At 41.7% G+C, this 19,797-nt stretch overlaps 1 protein-coding gene across 3 annotated transcripts in view; it reads left to right on the top strand.

The window, feature by feature from the left end:
- LRRC7 (leucine rich repeat containing 7) overlaps positions 1-19,797 on the top strand; it is a 220,369-nt gene that overhangs the window by 133,213 nt on the left and 67,359 nt on the right. For all 3 annotated transcript variants that reach the window (XM_019531612.1, XM_019531613.1, XM_019531611.1), the window contains exons 12-14: positions 9,367-9,436; positions 12,603-12,702; positions 14,166-14,290. In XM_019531612.1, coding sequence (XP_019387157.1) covers positions 9,367-9,436; positions 12,603-12,702; positions 14,166-14,290 — 295 coding nt within the window. The remainder of the gene's footprint in view (positions 1-9,366; positions 9,437-12,602; positions 12,703-14,165; positions 14,291-19,797) is intronic.

A 19,797-nucleotide genomic window follows, 5' to 3' on the forward strand; every position in this document is an offset into this window, starting at 1 on the left:
TCACCTTGCACTTGTCAGTATTGAAACCCATCCTATTCTCATCTGCCCACCCTTGTAACCTGTCCCGATCGAGTTGTAGCCTGTCCCTCCCTTGTAACGTGCCCACTTCTCCCCATATCTTAGTGTCATCTGCAAACTTGAACAAGGTGCTTTTCACCCCCTTGTCAAAGTCGTTGATGAAGATGTTGAACAGTGCGGGTCTGAGGACTGAGCGCTGAGGAACCCCACTGTCCACATCCCTCCGGGTCAAAAACGACCCGTCCACCACCACTATCTCAGTGTGGCCCTTCAGCCAATTTGCAACCCTTGTGACTGTGTAGGCATCAATGTCACAGTCACCTAATTTTTTGATGAGAATGGGGTGAGAGACAGCGTCGAAGGCCTTCCTAATGTCCAGAAAGGCATGACACCTGCATCCAGGGCTTTTGTAACCTGGTCGTAGAAGGCAACCAGGTTGGTGTGACAGGACCCGTATCTAATGAACCCATATTGATTGCCTCTAATTATAATCTCCCCTGCTGGTCCCTTGCAGATGTGCTCCTGGATAATTTTCTCAAAGAGTTCCCCAGGACCAAGGTAAGACTGGTGGGCCTATAGTTTCCTGGGTCCTCCTTCCTCCCTTTTTTGAAAATAGGGACCACTTTGGCCTTTTTCCAGTCCTCTGGCACCTCACCAGAGCACCACAAATGTTTATAAAGCTGTGCAAGGGGTCCCGCAATGTCCTCTGCCAATTCCCTCAGCACCCTTGGGTGAAGATCATCTGGACCTGCTGATTTGAAGATGTCCAGTCCCACCAGAAGTTCCCTGACCAGGTCCTCTCTGACCCTGGGCCTGTCTGTGCCTTTTCTGAGTTCGTCCAGGATTCTGGTGGGGGGGATGTCCCGGTCCCTGCTCAGAAATATGGAGGTAAAGAATTTGTTAAAGAGGTCAGCTTTATCATCTGGTGCAACCACCAGATTGCCAGGCGTGTCCTGCAAGAGCCCCACATTACCCGGGACCTTCTTTTTACCCCCTATGTATTTAAAAAAGGACTTCTTATTGTCTTTGATCCAGGTCATTAGTCCCAGCTCTGTGTCCACCTTAGCCTTCCTTAGAGGCCCCCTACAGTCTCAAGCAATGGAGATATAATTCTCTTTGGTGATGGCCCCTCCCATCCATTGAGTGTATGCCTCCTTTTTAGCTTTCGGACATTCCTGAATGCCTTTGGTGAGCCATGGGGGCTTTTGAGCACTCTTGCCCCCTTTAGCTCATATTGGGATTGTTGCCCTTTGGGCTCGGAGAATCATCTCCTTAAGGAACAACCACTCATCTTGGACTCCCAACTCCCCTCGCCTTCGGGACCTCAGTGCCTCCCTGACTAATCTCCTTAATTCATTGAAATCAGCCCTCCTGAAGTCCAGGGCTGCTGCCTTGCTGCAGGCCTTTGACGCCCTGTGCTGGATGGTGAATTCCAGTACGCAATGATCGCTATCGCCCAGGTGGTTGAGAACCCTCAGCCCCCTCACCAGGTCGTCACCTGTGGCCAGGACCAGGTCCAGCAAGGCATTCCCCCTGGTGGGACTGTGCACTTCCTGGGTTAGGTGGAGGTCCTGTATCTTGGCTAGGAACCTACGTGAGCAGTCAGACCTAGCTGACTGCTCCTTCCAGCAGATGTCTGGGTAGTTTAGGTCACCCATGATGACTGCTTCCCTTGACTTAACTACCTCTGCCAGCTGACCTGAGAATTCTCAGTCCAGCTGTTCCCCCTGGTTGGGTGGTCTGTAGTGGACACCCACCATTAAGTCCCTTTCCCCCCCAACTCCCTTGTATTCTAACCCAGAGCACTTCAATCTGCCCCTCCTCCAACCCCATGCTGTTTGTTGAGGATGTGTGTTGCTTTTTGACAGAGAGCCACACCCCCAGCTTTCCTCCCCATTCTGTCCTGCCTGTATATTCTCTAGCCCTTGATGTTTACTGCCCAGTCATGGGTTGAATCCTACCACGCTTCAGTGAGCCCCACTATGTCTGGGTTTGTGTTGGCTAGCAGGAGGGCAAGTTCCTCCTGCTTGTTCCCCATACTACGTGCATTAGTGTAGAGGCATTTAAGGTCTCCTGTTGGTGTATGCACTGCTCCCCTGAACCCAGGACTATCTGGACACCTGCCACTTACCTGGGTACTTCTTGTGCTGGTCACCTGTTGTGGCTGGGAAGCGTCATCATTTCTCCCTGTGGCCCCATCCCCCGGCAAAGCTTGTTCTGTTAGGCCAGAGACAGACATTACACACAAACTGGTTTAAACCCGTAACAGAACAGATAATCAGTGCACATAAACCAGTTTGAAAATGACTGAAAATGGTTTGAGATAAACCTAGTTCAATGTAATATTAGACTTAACTGATTTGGGTCAAACCAGTTTATGCAATGTCTTTCCCAGACCCCTTTCTGGTTAAGTTAAATCAGACTCCCCAGCATCTTGGCATGCTCTCTGGGCTGATTGGGGCTCTCTGCTCCACAGCAGGGCTGGCTCCTCCCCTCTACTCCCTGGATGCAGCTGTGGCAGAGACTTGCACACAGCAGCGTCTGCCTGGCTTTCCTCCTGCTCTGCCCTGCCCCTCACCACTCCCTACTAAGCAAGGATCCCCCATCCCCTCTGCTTTACACAGACACCTCAGCATTAGGTAGCCGATCACATGCTGGCTACGGTCTGTGCTGTGGCTGACAGCAGTGTTGGCTTAGGGCCTTTTGGACCTAATAACAGCTCAGCTGGTAATGTCCCTCCATTCCTTCTTTGTTTAAGAAGAGCTTGAACTAATGAGAGAGGGTGTTTGTTTTCTGTTGGGGCGATAAATGTTGATAACAGAGCTGATAAATGCTCTGTTATCAAGGAGAGGGGAATCCCTCCCTAATCCTGCTGGGGCCTGGCCACGCCCTCCTCAGATCAGCCTTGTGAAGGGAAGGGAGGGTTGCTCTAGCGCCCCCCAGCTTCTAGCCTGAGCTGCTGCAGGAATGTGCCTGCATGTCTGAGGTGTCTGTGCAGTTACAAAGCGATTTAACCTAGCCAGGCTAGACTAACCTGCAAAAATAGAATGAATTCATGCTCAGGCTTTTTGTATGTCTGTCCCTAGCCTTATAGATTTAAACCGGTTTCTGATTAGTTAAACTGGTGTATGTGTAACTTCTATCCCTAGCTTATAGCAGTCACTGGAGTCAGAGATGCATGCGTGGCTCATTGTCATTTTTCCTTCAGAGAGTGACAGAAATCAGCATAATGTATCTGAAACTGACTTAAATATTTAGATCTCTTAGACAAAAATATAACCCCTCAAAGTCAATTTAAACTTCCAGGTAGAAAGGTCCTGATTCTGTTTGCTTCCTTCCTTGCTTCAGTGGCCGTGTACAGATGTTAAATTTCTCTGGCAGAGCCACTAATCTCCTAGGTGAAACCACTAATATACAGGTTAGATATTCAGGATTTTTTTTTCCCAGAGCAAAAATGGCTGCTTTGGAAGGAAAGAAACCCAGGAACAATCAGGGTTCAATCCGACCCAGGAGAGTTTCTCCTGGAAAAGCAAACGTTTGTACATGTTCTCTTCTGAGAGAAGCCACAGTATGGTCCTCCAGCATCTTAGGATGCATTGCTCCCCCTTTCCCCTCCCAGCAGACACTGTATCACTTGCTGAACTCTACTGCTCCAGCTGAGCAAGAAGCAGAACACAACCTTACCAATCTCCACATTGTGCTACAGGGAGACAGAAGATGACCCTGAGCAGTCTGGATCAACCAATCAGAGCTGCCCTGTGCACTGCTGCTATCTGTCTTCAGGCAAACTGAGGAAGCCTTTAGAGTAGGCATAGATGGTTGCCCTGGGGCCCTCTGGCTGTGCAGCATCAACACTGCAAGCTCTCTGCTCTTCAAGGGCTCACCATTCATGTTGTCTATTCAGGCATCTCCAGATAAGTTTTTTTCCTACCAGAAAAACAATCCTGGAAGAATTCTCCAGAACATTTGACCATGTGTACATAGCCAATGGCAACTTGACTTAATTGGGAGCAGGATCATGCCCCTCCCTTTTTTCCAACTGCTCCATATACGTACATTCTGTACAAATTACTATACAATTTGTATTTTGCTTGGACCTAATTTAAGTAAAATTAACTATTTGTGTAACTGGCATTAAACTATAATAGAAGGCAAACAAATCTCTGAACGTAATTTTTTTTAAGACTAGAAGGAACAGAAGCTGTTATCAGCACTTTAAAATACACCGATTGTTTACTCATATCAGATGATTAAAAAAACTAAATAAAAATTCTGTATGATTCAAATTATACTTTCACTTAGACAGGTGCATCCTCATTGATGTCAATGGATTTGTAACATTTACACTATTATTAGACTCCCTTAGGCCTACCTGCTCTGTGAATGAGTATAAAAAACCCCTACATCTATGTAATGTACAGACTGAGGCACTAAAAGGGTTTATAAATAGGGCACATTCTTAATCTCTTGATAGTTGCTTTTCATAACATACTCCTGTCTTTTGGTTTCTCAATACATGGGAGTACAGTCCCTCTTATTGATTAAGGATCAATCATGTTATGCGTTGGTCATTAAGACTGAATTGAAGATAGTCAAGAGGGAGTTTGAAGTTGGCTAGAATGTACACTGGGGGCTCAGGAGAAGAATTAAATTATATGTCAACTAAAACTTTTTCTGGGCTTTCTTAGAATCAGCCTCAAATTGAAAAAAAGGTCCTTCATTGACTCAGGAGTTTCAACTTCATTGTAGTAGGTGTAGTCAGTGAAAATCTTGCTTAGTGGCGTCAGTGGGTGGAATCTGCATCCTTGGCAGTTTTTAAGACCTGGCTCCACAAAGTAATGACTGGAATGATCTAGTTTGGCTGGAATGATCTAGTTGGGGATGGTCCTGTTTCGAGCAGGGGGGTTGGACTAGATGACCTCCTGAGGTCCCTTACAATCATCATTTTCTATGGGTATGTGTAGATGAAACAAGGGCCCTAAATTGAAGCAGTGGGTTTTAAAAAATACCACTGTGGAGCTCCATGGAGTTGGGTGCTTTGCTCCATAGCTGTAGGGGCAGCAAACTAAAACTCCTCAAAGGGGTTCCTAAAAACTCAAAGGAGTTTTAGTTTGCTGCACCTCAAATCATTTAAGGTGCATTACACCACCAAATTTGCTACAGCGGCTGGAATTAATGCACGGTATACCATTGAGGCATGCAAACACCAACACCATTAAAGCAGTGCAAAAGCATGTAGCTCACTTTAAAGTGTCATGCACACACACATCTTGTTTTGTCTGCACACGGCCTATGATTCTAACTGTATTTGGACGCTAATGGTAAGATAACACCTGTGTTCATTCTGGCTTTGGAGACCGCTCCATCATAGTTGTCACTTTTCCCCACACTCGTCTCATGCCAGGCACCATTTTCTTCAAAACTGCCTGTGTTTCACTTGGCACAGATACAGCTGGTAATGTTGACACCAGAGCTGACATTATCGCTTACTCCAGAAGCATAGCGTGCATATGACAGTGGGAAGAATTTTCTCTCAGAAAAAATGTAGAAGTTTCTTCTGACATTCAGACTTGGGTGTCATCAGTCCATTAAAGAAAACAATTCTAAGAGCTAATGGCTGATACACTTCAGTTACAAACTAGTGATTTAGCAGCACTTCATATTTGATCCTTTTTGATCCTTTCTGTCATCATGGAAGCAGAGACAAAAAACGGGGTTGTTTTTCCTGTTGTCCTGGGTTTGCTCCATCCAAAAATATACATTTGGTTCTCCCTGGCGTCCACTTCACCAGTACCAGAAAGCTGGCTGTAAATATTGTGTGCCATTGGAGGTCACCAGTTTTTATTATCACATCTGTTGGTTGATTCAACGCTAGTTTCTGTGTCTCAGGCATTTTCTACCAAATCACTTTTTCTTCCTAGTAAATAACTCATTCTTTATATAGATACCCAGCTCTGAGTAATGGAATCTGAAAGTTTCTCTGTAAGAGAATCTTATGTTCACTTTAGTTAGCTCTTACGTTTGTCAGGTTAATTTATGAAGAATTCCACAAGCTGTACTATTCAAGAGACAAGTAGTAATTAAGTTAGAAATCTGTGATCCATTCTACAGATAATACACTAGTGGAAACTAAACTAAAGCTAGTTCACACAGCCTTTTGTTTTATGTGGGTACTAATTATAGGGTTTAATATATATATAACATGTTCTCATCCATACAGCCATTAAATTGGTTATGAACTCACAAGGGCAATATATATATTCACTAGCCAATTGCCCATCAAGAACGACAGGGGGGAGGGGGTTGGGATGGAGTGCTGCCACCTAACACCCATGCTGCCGCTTTTTGCCTTGTGCAGGGGGTGGGGTGGCCTCGGCTCCCTCACCCTCTGTCCGGTCCTTGGCACAGCTTCGGAATCATGATGGTGCAGCCCCACGCTTGCAGCACTCTGATTGGCTGTTTCTGTGAGCCAGTCAGAACGCGATTAAAGCGTTACAGACAGACGGACCGATTTAGTCTTTTATAAGATTAGAATATTCAGCAATGGACATTTAACTTTTATAGATGAGGAAATCTAGGTTTTTAGTATAGCTATTTAAAATGCATTATCTCATGTAAATACAGCACTTTCCATCTGAAATGCTATATAGTCTTTACATATCATTTGCATCCTTGAATATGGTGATAATGTTCATACAGAAAGCATTCAAAACATAGTCATTTTGTAATAGATGAATTTTAAAAAGGGTTGTTTAGAAATGCATAGTACAAAGTGACTTATCTCCCAGACGATTAAATATATGTTTTTATTTGTTAGGAGTACATGATATATTTAGAAACATTTTCACTCATCAGTAACCTTCAAAGAAAAGAAAATACGATTATGCCCTTTAAACTATGTAAGAATGTCTTTGTTTGTCTTTGCTGGTACATCTGTAATTAAAACAACATTTTGAAGAAACCTTCCTTTGTTAAGAGCTCAGTTAAAAAGGGAAATTGCTGTGTGACATACCTGACGTTTTTAAAGTCAAAAATACAGAAAAAGTTAAAAATAAGATTTTCCCCTCAGAAATGGCAAGGCTTTGTCTGGGCCATAAGGAAGAAGGCCCTTTGCTCCTCTAGGAATTATTTTTCACAAACACAGGCTTCTCTTGCAGGCACTTAGTGACCTCGTGTTCCCTTCCTGAGTGTCTGCATGTGGTGCTCTCTTCCTTCTTAGTGGTCTAGAGGCATTTTTGTATCCAGAAAGGTTCCTTTCCTGGACACATAGCTCTGTGCCCAGAGACATCTCCATAGGTGGGTAGGCAAGACTTGTCATCTTCTCCCCCAAACAGCTGTGGCTGCAGAGCCTGGGTCCGCCTTCTGCAGAGGGGTTAGAACTTGGATCTCTCTTGCTTTCCAGAGCAACACTGTAGCTACCATACCACAGGTCAGCTGTTATCCAGTCCTGTGTCTGGTGCTCCTTTTGCAGCTGGTGCCCTGGCATCCATGAGAGAGTAGGCATGTGGATCAAGAGGAAGGGCACAAGCCAGAAAGTGTGTGGCTCAGTGAGGTGGCTACTTGCCTGGAAGGGAGTGGGCTTCTAGCCTTAGTCCTTGTCTCTAAACTTTTCCCCTGCTTTGCCCACATCCATTTTTTCCCCAATATCTATGTTTGTGGCTCATCTTCTAAAGGAATACTGGAAAAGGCAGAAAATAATGGCTGAACTGTGGTATAGTGGCTAGACTGCTGTACTAAGAGGTGAGAGTGACCCTGGTTCACTCTTTGAGTAAGGGGTGCAAAAACTTAGCATCTTCAGCTTGCCAGGTGGGTGTCTTAGTATCTGAAGTATGGAGGCAGAAAATGGACAGGTGGATATATGCACAGCCCTTTTTCACTCCTGAAACAAAGTCTGGTAGTCATGGATTTTGGATGACTCCATTATCAGATACTCTGTCCACAAGGGTTGCGCACCTGGGCTACGACTGCTGCAGAACATGCTCAGTATGTGCATCTACGGAGTTATGCCATTAGAGTTATTAGTTAAAAATTAAGTTAAAACTTAAATGACCCTGGACATGTAAGTGCTAAAAATTCCCTGTAAACTACCAAGAAATTGCCACTTAGATGACCGGGAAAAATAGGATGTCAACCTCAGCCTTCTTGTGGATTTGGGCGAGGGGATATTGTATTACCTGGTTGACAGAAAGATAGATCAACGATATATTATTGAGCCTATTGGCTCCTGTGTGCCCAGCAGGTTGGCTAAGAATCCCTTTCCTTTGCCGACAGATACTATTCTGCACTGAGCAGGAACAGGTTTCTGGACCTGGCTGAGAATGTCATGTGTTAAATTGCTATTTAACATCTAACTGCTAGATTGACCTGGATTTTTGAGGTTGTGGGATTTTTCTCTTCCTCTTAGCACTCCAGTGACCTGTAGGTTGAATTTTTTCCTACTTGGCTGGTGCCCAAACAGGGTAATTTTCTAACAGCGGGCCAGGTTCCCTGATAAACTGCATCAGAAAGTAGATTATGAAAATGCCTCTTTTGAATAGAGTAGGGGTGGGCTGGGAGTTGAGAATCTGAGGCAATATTCTTTGAGAGAGAATTTACATACTTCTTTGAGAGAGATCATTTACATTTTTCCCCTTTCCTAGCTTAAAAAACCAAGACAGTTTATCTGAAGTGAAAAGCTCAGTTCACTTGTGGGAAACCATGTGTTCATAAATATGATGAAGTTTTTTTTTTTAGAACTTTTGTTTTGCTGTCGTATTTCATTTTGTCTTCTAGGAAAAGTATAATGATAGCACTGAAACTTCTCTATATAGAAAGAAGCTTGATAATATAGTTCAGCATAATTTCTGATACAGACTTAAAACAGTAAATGATAATTTTAGTACAAGTACTGTTCAAGAAAAACTGAGTGAAACCCTTGCCTCATTTGCTTTTGACTTTGTAAGGCCAAGTTTTCACCTACTGGCTTTTTATGTTATGTGCCATTATTTTGATTCCTTAATTTTGCCAGTATTGACTGAGGTTGGGCAAGTTCAAACAGAACTTTTTGCTAGACAATGAAAAAAATCATAAAGCTACAGATTCTTGGTTAAAAGTAAGGTAAAGACAATATTCCTTTAATACCTCAAAAAGATGTTGTCAGGTTGTTTGGACTGATGCTGTGGCCCTAGCTTTTAAATGCAGGAATGAATTAATGCCCTTAATAAAACCAAAAAGAAAATAAAAATGAAAAATACCAAATTCAGTGTGATCAAGCTAACATATATTATATAAAATTTTTCACAGTGTTCCTTAAAATAAGCTGTTGCATACATCAAATATTCATATTGTTTTTAATATTATTGTTTACAGACTGAAGAACTTACCGTTCACTTTTACTAAGCTTAAAGAACTTGCAGCTTTGTGGCTGTCTGACAACCAGGTAATATAACTTTTCATTTTTATCTCATCTTTAACAGCAAGGTGTAGGATGTCTTATTAATGATCACAGATAAAATCTATATTTTAACAGGTTATTTCAGCTGTGCTTATGAAGTATTTAGACTCATTAGATTCAATGTACGCTTTGTTAGCCACTTTTACCAGAAAAACTCACCTTGGAAGGATGTGTTCCTTTTATCTGCTAAGTTTCAATGTCCTGAAAAAAACTGATAAATTAAAGCTAGCAGTATTCACAGGGCTCTCTCTGAAATGGCACATTTGTGGCCTATGGCAGGAAGCAGGGATTTTATACTGGACACGGTCTCTGTCCTCTTCATGCCTTAATCTCTCTATGACACCACTCTTAGTGTTTTGTTCCCCATCCCCCTCAGTTCTCCATTTATCCCTTTTTTCCTTCCATGAAAAGGAAGGCTTTCTTTTAACTGTTATACATTTGATACTCTTTTGGTGTTTTGCTATCTTTATATCTTTTACTTGATCAAAAGTAACATTTAAATTCTTTGCTCATAGAAAATAATGGTAAATAAAGGTAGGTTCAAAATTGTCAACATTCTTAAGTCCCATAGTTAAGACTGATTTAGGTACTTGCTATTAGATTACTAAAGGTATTTAAACACCCAACTCTTACTGAAATCAATGGGAACTAGGCAACAAATACCGTTTAAAATGTCCGGTAGTAACCCGTGTCCTTTTGCCTTTCAACTTCTAAGTTCCAAAATCGGTTTAAAATTTTGATTTAAATTTTTCATATGTATCTTTTCTTTGTCTAAAAAAGTGTATGTGTGTGTGGATAGATTAGGAGGAGGGGAACAATATTAAGTGTTCATGACAAGTCTGCCTTTATTTTTCTTCAATAAAATATGTTCAAAATAGAATTAATAATATAATATAAATATTATGTTTGGTATTATCAGTTTGAAATAAATGAGCATAGCTTATTGTTCACATATTGAAATCAGTGCAATTATTTAAATATACTTAGCTGAGAATTGGTCCTTGAGAAAAATTCCTTTTTTTCCCCAAAATACTGTTTTTTGCTATAGTCAACCTGCATCTAACTTGCTTTATTCCAAGATCCTGCAAGAGCTTCAGTCCCTGGAAGATGCTACATTATGCACAATAAATTATAACATGTCACACACTCAATCAATTTATCATGCAATAAAAAATAGCACAGCAGCTACAAAGATGGCTATTTAATGTAGAACAACTTTGTGGCTTTGCATTTAAATTTGAGTATGTGGCGTGGAGCTGTCTGATCCCCAGCTTACCCCACCAACCTGTAGCATGAGAAAGGTGATGGACATGAGAGATAATTTATGTCATAATTCCATATGGAATTTATCAGTCACCTTGAAGTGCCAAATCTTGTAGTTTTGATGGTTAGTGACTGTGTTTCTAAACATTGAAGTCAGCGAGATTTTGCCCAGTGTTATCAGGCATCATTATGATGATACTGCCTGTGGTCTAGGGCTTTTAAATTTGCAGAATTAGTATTGAGAAATGTTACAGCTTAACTAGCTACTACCAAATCTATCCATGGGTACTGGCAGACAAATGAGTTGGCAGTTGCAGCCATTTTAACAGTTACTGTAGAAGGAAAATAAGTTAATTTTCACAAAACGTTTACCATAAGTTTGCAATTATTTTAATAATGAAATAAGTTTTCCCCCCCTAGAACTGTAAACTTACTGTAGATCTTGTTGCCTTTTGAATTCAAGTCTGATCACAGCAGTTGTGCATGAACCAAACTTCAGCATTTTATTGCAAATGAATAATTCTGTTATCAATGTGAAAAAGACACTGAGATTATGATCCTACAGTTGTCTCTTGGGAAGGATATCTATCTTTGTACAGATGTCCCCTGAATTTAGAGGGTTCAGTGCAGTATCAGGTACTTCTCTGAATGTCAGAGGCTGAGTGAATATCTTGTTGACTTATGATTAAATGAGTAATCAGTAAGACACTTACTGTAAGACCAAGCGTGTGCACAGATGAACAATTACATTGTTTTGAATGGGGTGAAAGAGGGGCACACAAAAGCATGAGATGTGCTGCTCATTAACTTGTATCAGCTGATTTAGCCGTTTCATCTGTCCACTTTTATCTTTCAGTAAATTAAGTTAATCTGGTGTAACTGTTTCATTTAGATGTAAACTGCCCTAATTTAACTTCCAATTACCTAGGGATACGAATGTACATACAAAACAACTATAGCGGATTCGGTGATAAATCAACACTAAAAATGCTAAAACTTCATTAATAAGCAAATGTATAGATTTCATGCAATGCAGTCATTCTTAACTGCCACTTTTACTTACGTAGCTAAGATAATGGTTTAGTCTTTTTAACAACTTATATACATATCTCTACAAAAATTCTGAGGAGATTTTGATGAAGTCAATTAAAAGCTTTTCTCTTTCTCTCATTTCTGTTTCTGCTTGTCAAAAACTGATCTCTATTGTATAGCCAGAAAAATATAACTCCCAAACTAAAGGAAACATTAGAGTGAACTACTGAGTGGTTATTTAACAGCTCAGCTTGATGCAAACATATCGAACATTTATTTTCTCTTTAAGATGAGGAAGGAGGTTGTTCTCAATAACTTGGGTTTTCTACAAGAGACAATTTGAATGTTGTACTCATCTACAATGTTGGCTCCTACATGCTACAGTAAAATGTACTACTTTATCTGAATATTCACAAAGCCTGATGACAAATATTCCACTCACTTGTACCAATATTATTCTACTGTAACTGTACTGACCACAGTAAAGTTACTACTCATGTACTCCAGGCAAATCAGCTTAAAATCAAGTGCTAAACACTTACCCTGTGCTTTTTCCTAGCCTTCCCAGCTTCTTATTTTACTTAATCACTGTCATTTTTCTGACTCTAGTACTTGCACTGGAAAAATTTCTACATGTATGATTTTATATATGTATAATTAAGAATGAGAAACCCAAGGGGAAAATTCCAAATTAAAATAATGCATTTTTCAATTTCCAGGGGCAGAAACTAGTCATTAGACTAGAGGAACTAATTACATTTTATATTTTCTGTTTTATCAGATCATAAAAAACATTTTTGTTGAATACAGATTACTGAAATTCTGATGAACATTTTCATTTGTCCTTTATTTATAGTCTAAGGCCCTTATCCCTTTACAAACCGAGGCTCATCCAGAAACAAAGCAAAGAGTACTGACTAACTATATGTTTCCCCAGCAACCCCGTGGTGATGAAGGTAAAAACAAAAAACAAAACTCAGCAGTTTCTTCTACAAAGGCTGCAGCATGTATTATTATGATTATTTATATCACAGAAGTGGGGAGGTGTGGAATAAAGATATTCAAGCATGATTTGGTGGGTGGGAATATAACAAACAGTGCATGTAAAGCAGCCTATTCTGGAGTAAGATTTGTCCTCTTTTTTTGAAGTCAGAAGAAGGAGCCAAATTTTGTTATTTGACACAGGATTAACCCCACTGAATTCATTTAATTGATGAATGATGTAACAGAATATAAAATACAGTCTGACACTTATACTGTGGGTGGGAGGAGAGCTGCTTTTCTTTCATAGCTCTGGTGGCAACAGCTGTTTAAGGGTAGATACTGTTAGTTAGACCAAATGTGTAAGTGTGATCTTCCACTATGCTTAAGTCCCTGAAAAGCCATTAAAACATCTATTTTCATAATGGTTTTTCATATTCATCTCAAGACTAAGGTATAAAAAGTGGCAAAGAGAAGGAAGACTCACCAGCCTTTTGAGTCAATGGATTTTCAGGGACTCAGGCAGGATGGACTGGAATCACACTTACCTAACAAGAAAGGATCTGACCCTTAATGTCTACCACTCTCCCATCCTCCTCCTTCTCACCTAAAGCACTGTCTTAATCTTCTAGTTACACAGTCCCATAACCTTAATAGGAGTTCTCTAATACTATAGTTGACAGTATTTAGTTCAAATGCAACTAGTCTGCAGCAGTTTTCAATTTATTTCTTTAAGGTTATTTGCAAATTAAGACAAACTTGTGTCACTTTTCCATCTCTTTATACAATTATAAGAAAAAAGTTCACTGTAACCTTTTTGACAGGCATACCACAAGTTAACCTTCCCCATTTACCAGGTGTCGCTGTTGTTCACCCTGCCCTCCCCGGAGTCCCTGGTAGTTTGTGCCCTGAGGTACCAGAATGGAGGCGGGGGGCTTTGGCCCTGGCCACACGGAGCAGAGCAGAGACAGAACACTTCTGCAAGAAGAGGTGTTGCTGCCAAGAGCCGGGTCAACCACTCCCTAGCCTCAGAGCTATCACAGTTTTATATGGCCAGTGAAAATCCAGAGCTCTGAATGCAGCAGCTGCAGAGCCCCAGGGAAGGTTTAACCTGGCTCTTGGCTGTAATATCTGTCTCTACCTCTTCCAGCAGCATCCTGCCCCAGCGCTGCTTCACAGAGCGCTCTGCTGCCTGCCTCTCTGCCACCTCCCTATACGGAGTGCTTGGGGCTCATATGCCCCACACAGCAGCTGCCTATGTCTCTTGTAGCTTGTGTGTGATAGGTTGGCCATGTCTGTAGTAGTGCAAGGTTTAAGGCTCAACACAACGTATTTTATTTTTTAGTTTAAAATAAATGTCATGTGTTTTGATTGGTGCATTGATTGTATATTCTCTTACTCGCCATTTTTTTTATATTACTTTGGAACGTAACTATAGATTTCCAGTCGGACAGTGATAGTTTTAACCCTACTTTGTGGGAGGAGCAACGGCAGCAGCGTATGACTGTAGCCTTTGAATTTGAAGAAAAAAAGGAAGAGGAAGACAATGCAGGGAAAGTTAAGGTAACTATGGGTTTTCTTGCTTTTGTTTTAACTTGTTCTGCCATTGTTGCATGTATGTTGTGGGTAAAATCAAATAGATATAGGCCATGGTAGAACTTGATTTTTTGTTTTCAGCTATATAAAGTATTTGAGAACAAATACAATAATTAATGAAAAAATAAACAGACTATTCTCCTATCAGTATGCTCTGACATTTTTAGATGAGGTTTTTGTTACCTGGATATCAAAACTTGAATGTCTTCAGGATACTCTGAGGCTGATAGACTTAGCTGTTTGGATACAAAGTGGGCACATCTACACAAGAAGTGAAATGCTCAGTGACTAATTCTACTGCCCATTAGTGCATCACAGTAAAACTTGTGCTAGTGAGCTAATGCGCAGTAGAATTAGTCTACTGCACATTAATGTCACTAAAAATGTGTACCCTGGTGCTACTGTGTAGTAGTGTGGGTTATTGCGCGTTGAGTTAGTACCTGTTATTTCAGGTACTAGGCTTCATGCGCCGTAACTATGGCGCATTAATGCATGTGTAGGTGTGCCCAATGTCATACAAATGTAAATCCCATTTATGAATGTGTGGAAACTGAGAATTGCATGGTATAGCTGTACAAACTTTGGCTGGCTGCCATAGCCCAGCTACATCATCACATGCCCTTCTTGTAACAGTTCTAGTAAAAAGAAAAAAAAATGTTAGAAAGATGCAAGTTGTTAGCCAACTCTAGATGATCTTTTTACAACAGACTGACTTCACAGATTCATGCACAATGAAAGAAATAGGCTTTGCAATAGATATTTTTATTTTGTGCTAATTAAAAGCGATTCAGTTACCTTCCCTTAGTTGAAAAAAGGCTTTGCCTTATATCTGGGACAAGGGCGGGTTGCCTGAAGCATAAAGGTAAATAGTCAGAAGTAACCCATGGCCCAAGATTGTAGGGCAAGAGACGTGGGGGAATCACAGTCCAAAAGGCAGGAACCAGAATCAGAAACCAGGAGTCAAGAGCCAAGTTCAAGAAATATCTCTGAGAAGGGGTTCCAGCATAGAAGGAACCAGTCAGAAAAGGGAAGCCAGAGGTTGATGTTGGTGAAACAGTAGTCAGGAGATAATTGTTCAGAAGTGAGGAAGCAAGCAGATCAGAAAGTAGAGTGGTAACCAAAAAAATTGACCGACTCAGTGGGTCAGTTTTTATAGGCAAAGTCCACAAGAGGTTATAAAGTGGCTTCATTGTTCTGCTGGAAGAAACTGTTCAAGGAACTGTGGTGGCAATGCTTGGAAATCTGGGTATGCATGTTCTGCTTCTCTGTTTGTCTGGGAATGATCTGCAGAAGCAAGGACAGACTCTATGCCAAAGCCTTACAGAGCTCATGCTAAAAAATAGGAGCTAAACTGAAGGCATAGGTCCAAGAGAACACAAGCAGGAAAACTGAATCAGAAAATGTATTCCGTGAACAAGTGGATACTTCCATGAGCTATTGGGAAGAATGGGATGGGAAGTGAGATAATGTTGTTGTCTGCTTCCCAAGATAACTGTATAGTTACTAGAGCTACAATGTACTAGAGCTAGAGATACTGTATAGCTACCACAGGAGAGCTACAATGAAATCAATGGACATGGTTGACCACTGACATGAGAGTAACAGCTGAGACTTGGAAAAGAAGAATGTCATGGCAATCTCAGTACCTCAGGTCTAGGAGCCACTGAGGGACAAAGAGGCAACTCAGAAGAAAAGGAGCCTATTACAGTGTTGGTAGTTAGGACTAAGTGAGACAGGAAATTGCCTGAGTTGTCGGGTGAATGAGTCATTGGAGAGAACAGTCACTGGAGAGAACAGTCTGGATAGCATGAATAGTCCCTTCTGTACAGTGCCTGAACTTCCGCATTTTCAGTGGTGTTGGGACATCATCCAGTCCTTATATTCTCCATGGGCATAAGATTTGCTGCTTCCAGAATAATAGCAGGGAATTATCATAGATCAACTACTTTGCAACTGTAAATTTTTAAAAATTACTGAAAGCAACCCACGTTGCAAAATGGCAACTATAAGATAAGCTCCTATGGTAATGGTATCAACATATCTTGTTAAAGTGTAAAAGAACACACACACACACACTTTTATTTACAGATACTAAATGGACTTCTCACTGGGGCTTCCATTTCCTTTTAACTTTTTAATTGCAAGTACCCAACCATTTGGTTATGATCAGAATAAATGCACTCTTTTCTACTGATGATTTTGTTAAACAGAAAACAAACTGACTTTTAAAAAAAAATCATGGCCTCATAGTAAATAATTACATTAAAATCTTAAATCAAATCAATCAGTTCTCTGGTTAATTTACATCAGCCTAAAATCCAGTGACTAGTGGATTAAAGTGTCAGATGTATCCATTTGTATGTTATGCATTCACTAAATAACCTGCACCTCTGACTTATAGTAACATTTAGAAATGAGTTCAAACAGAATGCCATTTCTATTAATATACAAGAGTGTTTCAGAAACTAATGGCAAAATCACTGCTCATGTTTTATCTCTGCAACAAAATGGGAAACTACACAACAGTGGGAAACACTGATGGTGGCATTATTGAACCCACCCATTGTTTGCAACCTCGTAGAGAATTGATGTGGCTCAGTTATCATTGCACACACAATGGTTTTATTTTGAAATTGCCATTAGCTTCTAAAACACCCTCATATTTTTAGGTATCCTACATTGGAAAGTGCTATATTTTTCTGGTTATTTCATTTTTATGTTACAGTGTATTAAAAACCACACACACATCTGTTTCAATGCAGCTTGATTATATATTTCAATAACAATATTTCACTTGAATAAATGCTCGTTGTAAAATGTAGTACTAGACAGGGTAATAGCTGGTTTATACATTGGTTCAAATCCTGCCATCTATTGTGCAGAGAGGAGCAAATGTTCAAGTACTGTCCATGTGTATTCAGCATGCATGTTCAAGGAACTAACCCCAAGGTTGCTTGCTTTTTTTATTTATCTTGGGGTAGTTGTCCCCACATGAACATCTGCTTGTGTCTGTGCAGTTTGAGAGATGATCCTATCAGAAGAGAGCTGCTGGATACAGATATGCGAAACAGACCCTATTCAGTTCAGATTTGGATTCGGCCTGAATTGGGGACAGTGATTCGATTCATTGATTCGGATCACTGTCCCCGATTCAATTTGGCCGAATCTAAATCTGAAGATTCGATGCGGATTTGAGGAATCAGTGATTTGGACATAGACACAGCTTTAAATGTTTTTTCTACATACCTTGAGGTACCAGGTGCACCTCATGAATTCGGAGGGGGGCACAGTGGGGGGAGGTCTCCTGCATGCTTAGTGGCATACTCGGAAGTGGACTGGAAGTACTTCTGGTCCACTTCTGGGTCCACTGGGGAGTGCACGGGGGGGGGGGGCCTCCACACCCCCCTGGCTTGGTAATCAGCCATGGAGGAACCCTGAGTGCACCCCAGACCCAGGAGGCACCAGTCTCCGGAAGTGGACAGGAAGTGCTTCTGGTCCATTTCCGGGTCAGCTGCTGAGCATACTGGGGACCCCCTCCACGCTTCTGTGGGACGCTCAATCTGACCCAACATTGCAGTATTTGTGAACGGCCTGTTACCTAGAGGTATGTAGAAAAAACATTTAAATCTGTGTTTATGTCTGAATCGCTGAATCTTTTCGAATATCTCCAAATTGATTCAGAGGGTTCTGATTTGATTCAGAGAAATTAAAGAGTCCTCTGATTTGATTTGATTCAGATTTGGAGATTTGGCCACCAAATCGGGCCGAATCTCCACTGAATTGAATCAGGGACCAAAGTTCCACATAGCCCTAGTGCTGGAATCAGAAACATGGGATACTTGCTTCCTAATCTCATATATCTTCTACTGGAAAATATCAGAGTTCATTTTCCATTTGTACTTATCTTTATCTTAGGCTTATTAGATGGGGTTGAAGTTTAGCAGGTATGAATGGCATCATGACCTCTGAACCAGTATAGTTATTAATGGTTTGGGAGAAAAAGTACAGAAGTAAGAAGAGTACAGAATGCTTTTTATACCATGTAAGTTACCCAAGTTCCACTGGACTGGTACAGACCATCTTCACAAATGTTTGGCTCACTGCATCTGAATGTCCACATCACCAGTGCTTTCCCTACGTGTATTAAACCCTGTTCCAGTGAGACTAAGCCAGTCATTCTGAGTTATAAGAGTTTTTGACTTCTCGTGCGGATAGTTGATATAAATGATTCTGTTTTAGCATGAGTCCACTCTATGCTTGACTAAATTTAAACACTTTCCTATTCCCTTATGGAATTAGCAGTTGGTCATAACTTATCCTTTTTCAAAAATAAATCTGTTTTCATTTTATGACTTTGTCAGTCCCTCTCTAACTAGTGATAGTTAATGAATCTGTATAGATGGAACAGAAAGAATGATGAAATGAAACTCAGTATCATGACCAACTTTACCACCATTTTTGAGTTGGTTTAAATTTCTCTGTTCATACTTGACATCATTTGACAAAACATCAACCACCACAGACAAACACACTTGGTGGCCTGCTACTCTACATATTATACTAACCAATTACCCCTCAGGAATGACGCAGGGGGGTGGGGATGAGGGAGGTGGGTGGAGATGCAGCACCACCACCCACCACCCCGTGCTGCTGTCCCAGCCCATCCCCGCCATTGCCTGTCATGACTGATGGGGTGGGGGGTGGGCAGCACCACTACCCAGCACCCCATGATGCCACCGCTCCGTCTCTGGCCCCGTGCACCCCCCCCCCATCTGGTCCTGTGTGCCAGAGTGAGGGGGCAAAGCCAGTGTTACACCACCAGCACTCCATGCTGCTGGGGCTCTGTTGTATGCAATGGTGAGGCTAGATTCACTTCTGGCCCTATGCACCCTTCCCCATCCGGCCATTTGTGCCAGAGCAGGGGGGCAAGGCCAGCAGCCACCCACTTGCTCTGGCCACTCAGTCCTCACCTTCATGGGGGGACAGGGGGGATGGAGCATGGCACCCAGCCCTATTTCCCCTCACTCTCCCCTCCCCCTGCCCCATTGGGTCTGGGCCCATTCCCCCCCTCTGTCCACCCCTGCCTCCAAAGTGCAGGGCTGGGGTGGGGATTGAGGCCAGCACCACTGCCCTTGCCTTGCCACTCCAGCCCTGCTAGGGGACAGCGGATATAGTGCCGCCATGACAGTGTGGACTGGAGGGACTGGAGCAGGCGGGGTGAGGTCAATGGGGAGCAGGGCCAGGGTGGGGGTGCAAGGTCAGCAGCTCTGACCTCACCCCTCTGCTCTGTCCCCACTGTCATGGCAGCATGCTGCCACCTGTCTGGAACATTCTTGGAGCACTCAACCAATCAGAGTGTGAATAAAGAGTTACAGACAAACAGAGTAAGGCTTTTATAATATTAGAATGTTTTTATAGTATATATAAGGCTACCAGAAGTCCAAGAGCTACAGGAAGAATAGAGCGAGTATTTA

The sequence above is a fragment of the Crocodylus porosus genome, unplaced genomic scaffold, assembly GCF_001723895.1.
Source record: "Crocodylus porosus isolate Cpor-Errol unplaced genomic scaffold, CroPor_comp1, whole genome shotgun sequence".
NCBI classification, from domain to species: domain Eukaryota; kingdom Metazoa; phylum Chordata; order Crocodylia; family Crocodylidae; genus Crocodylus; species Crocodylus porosus.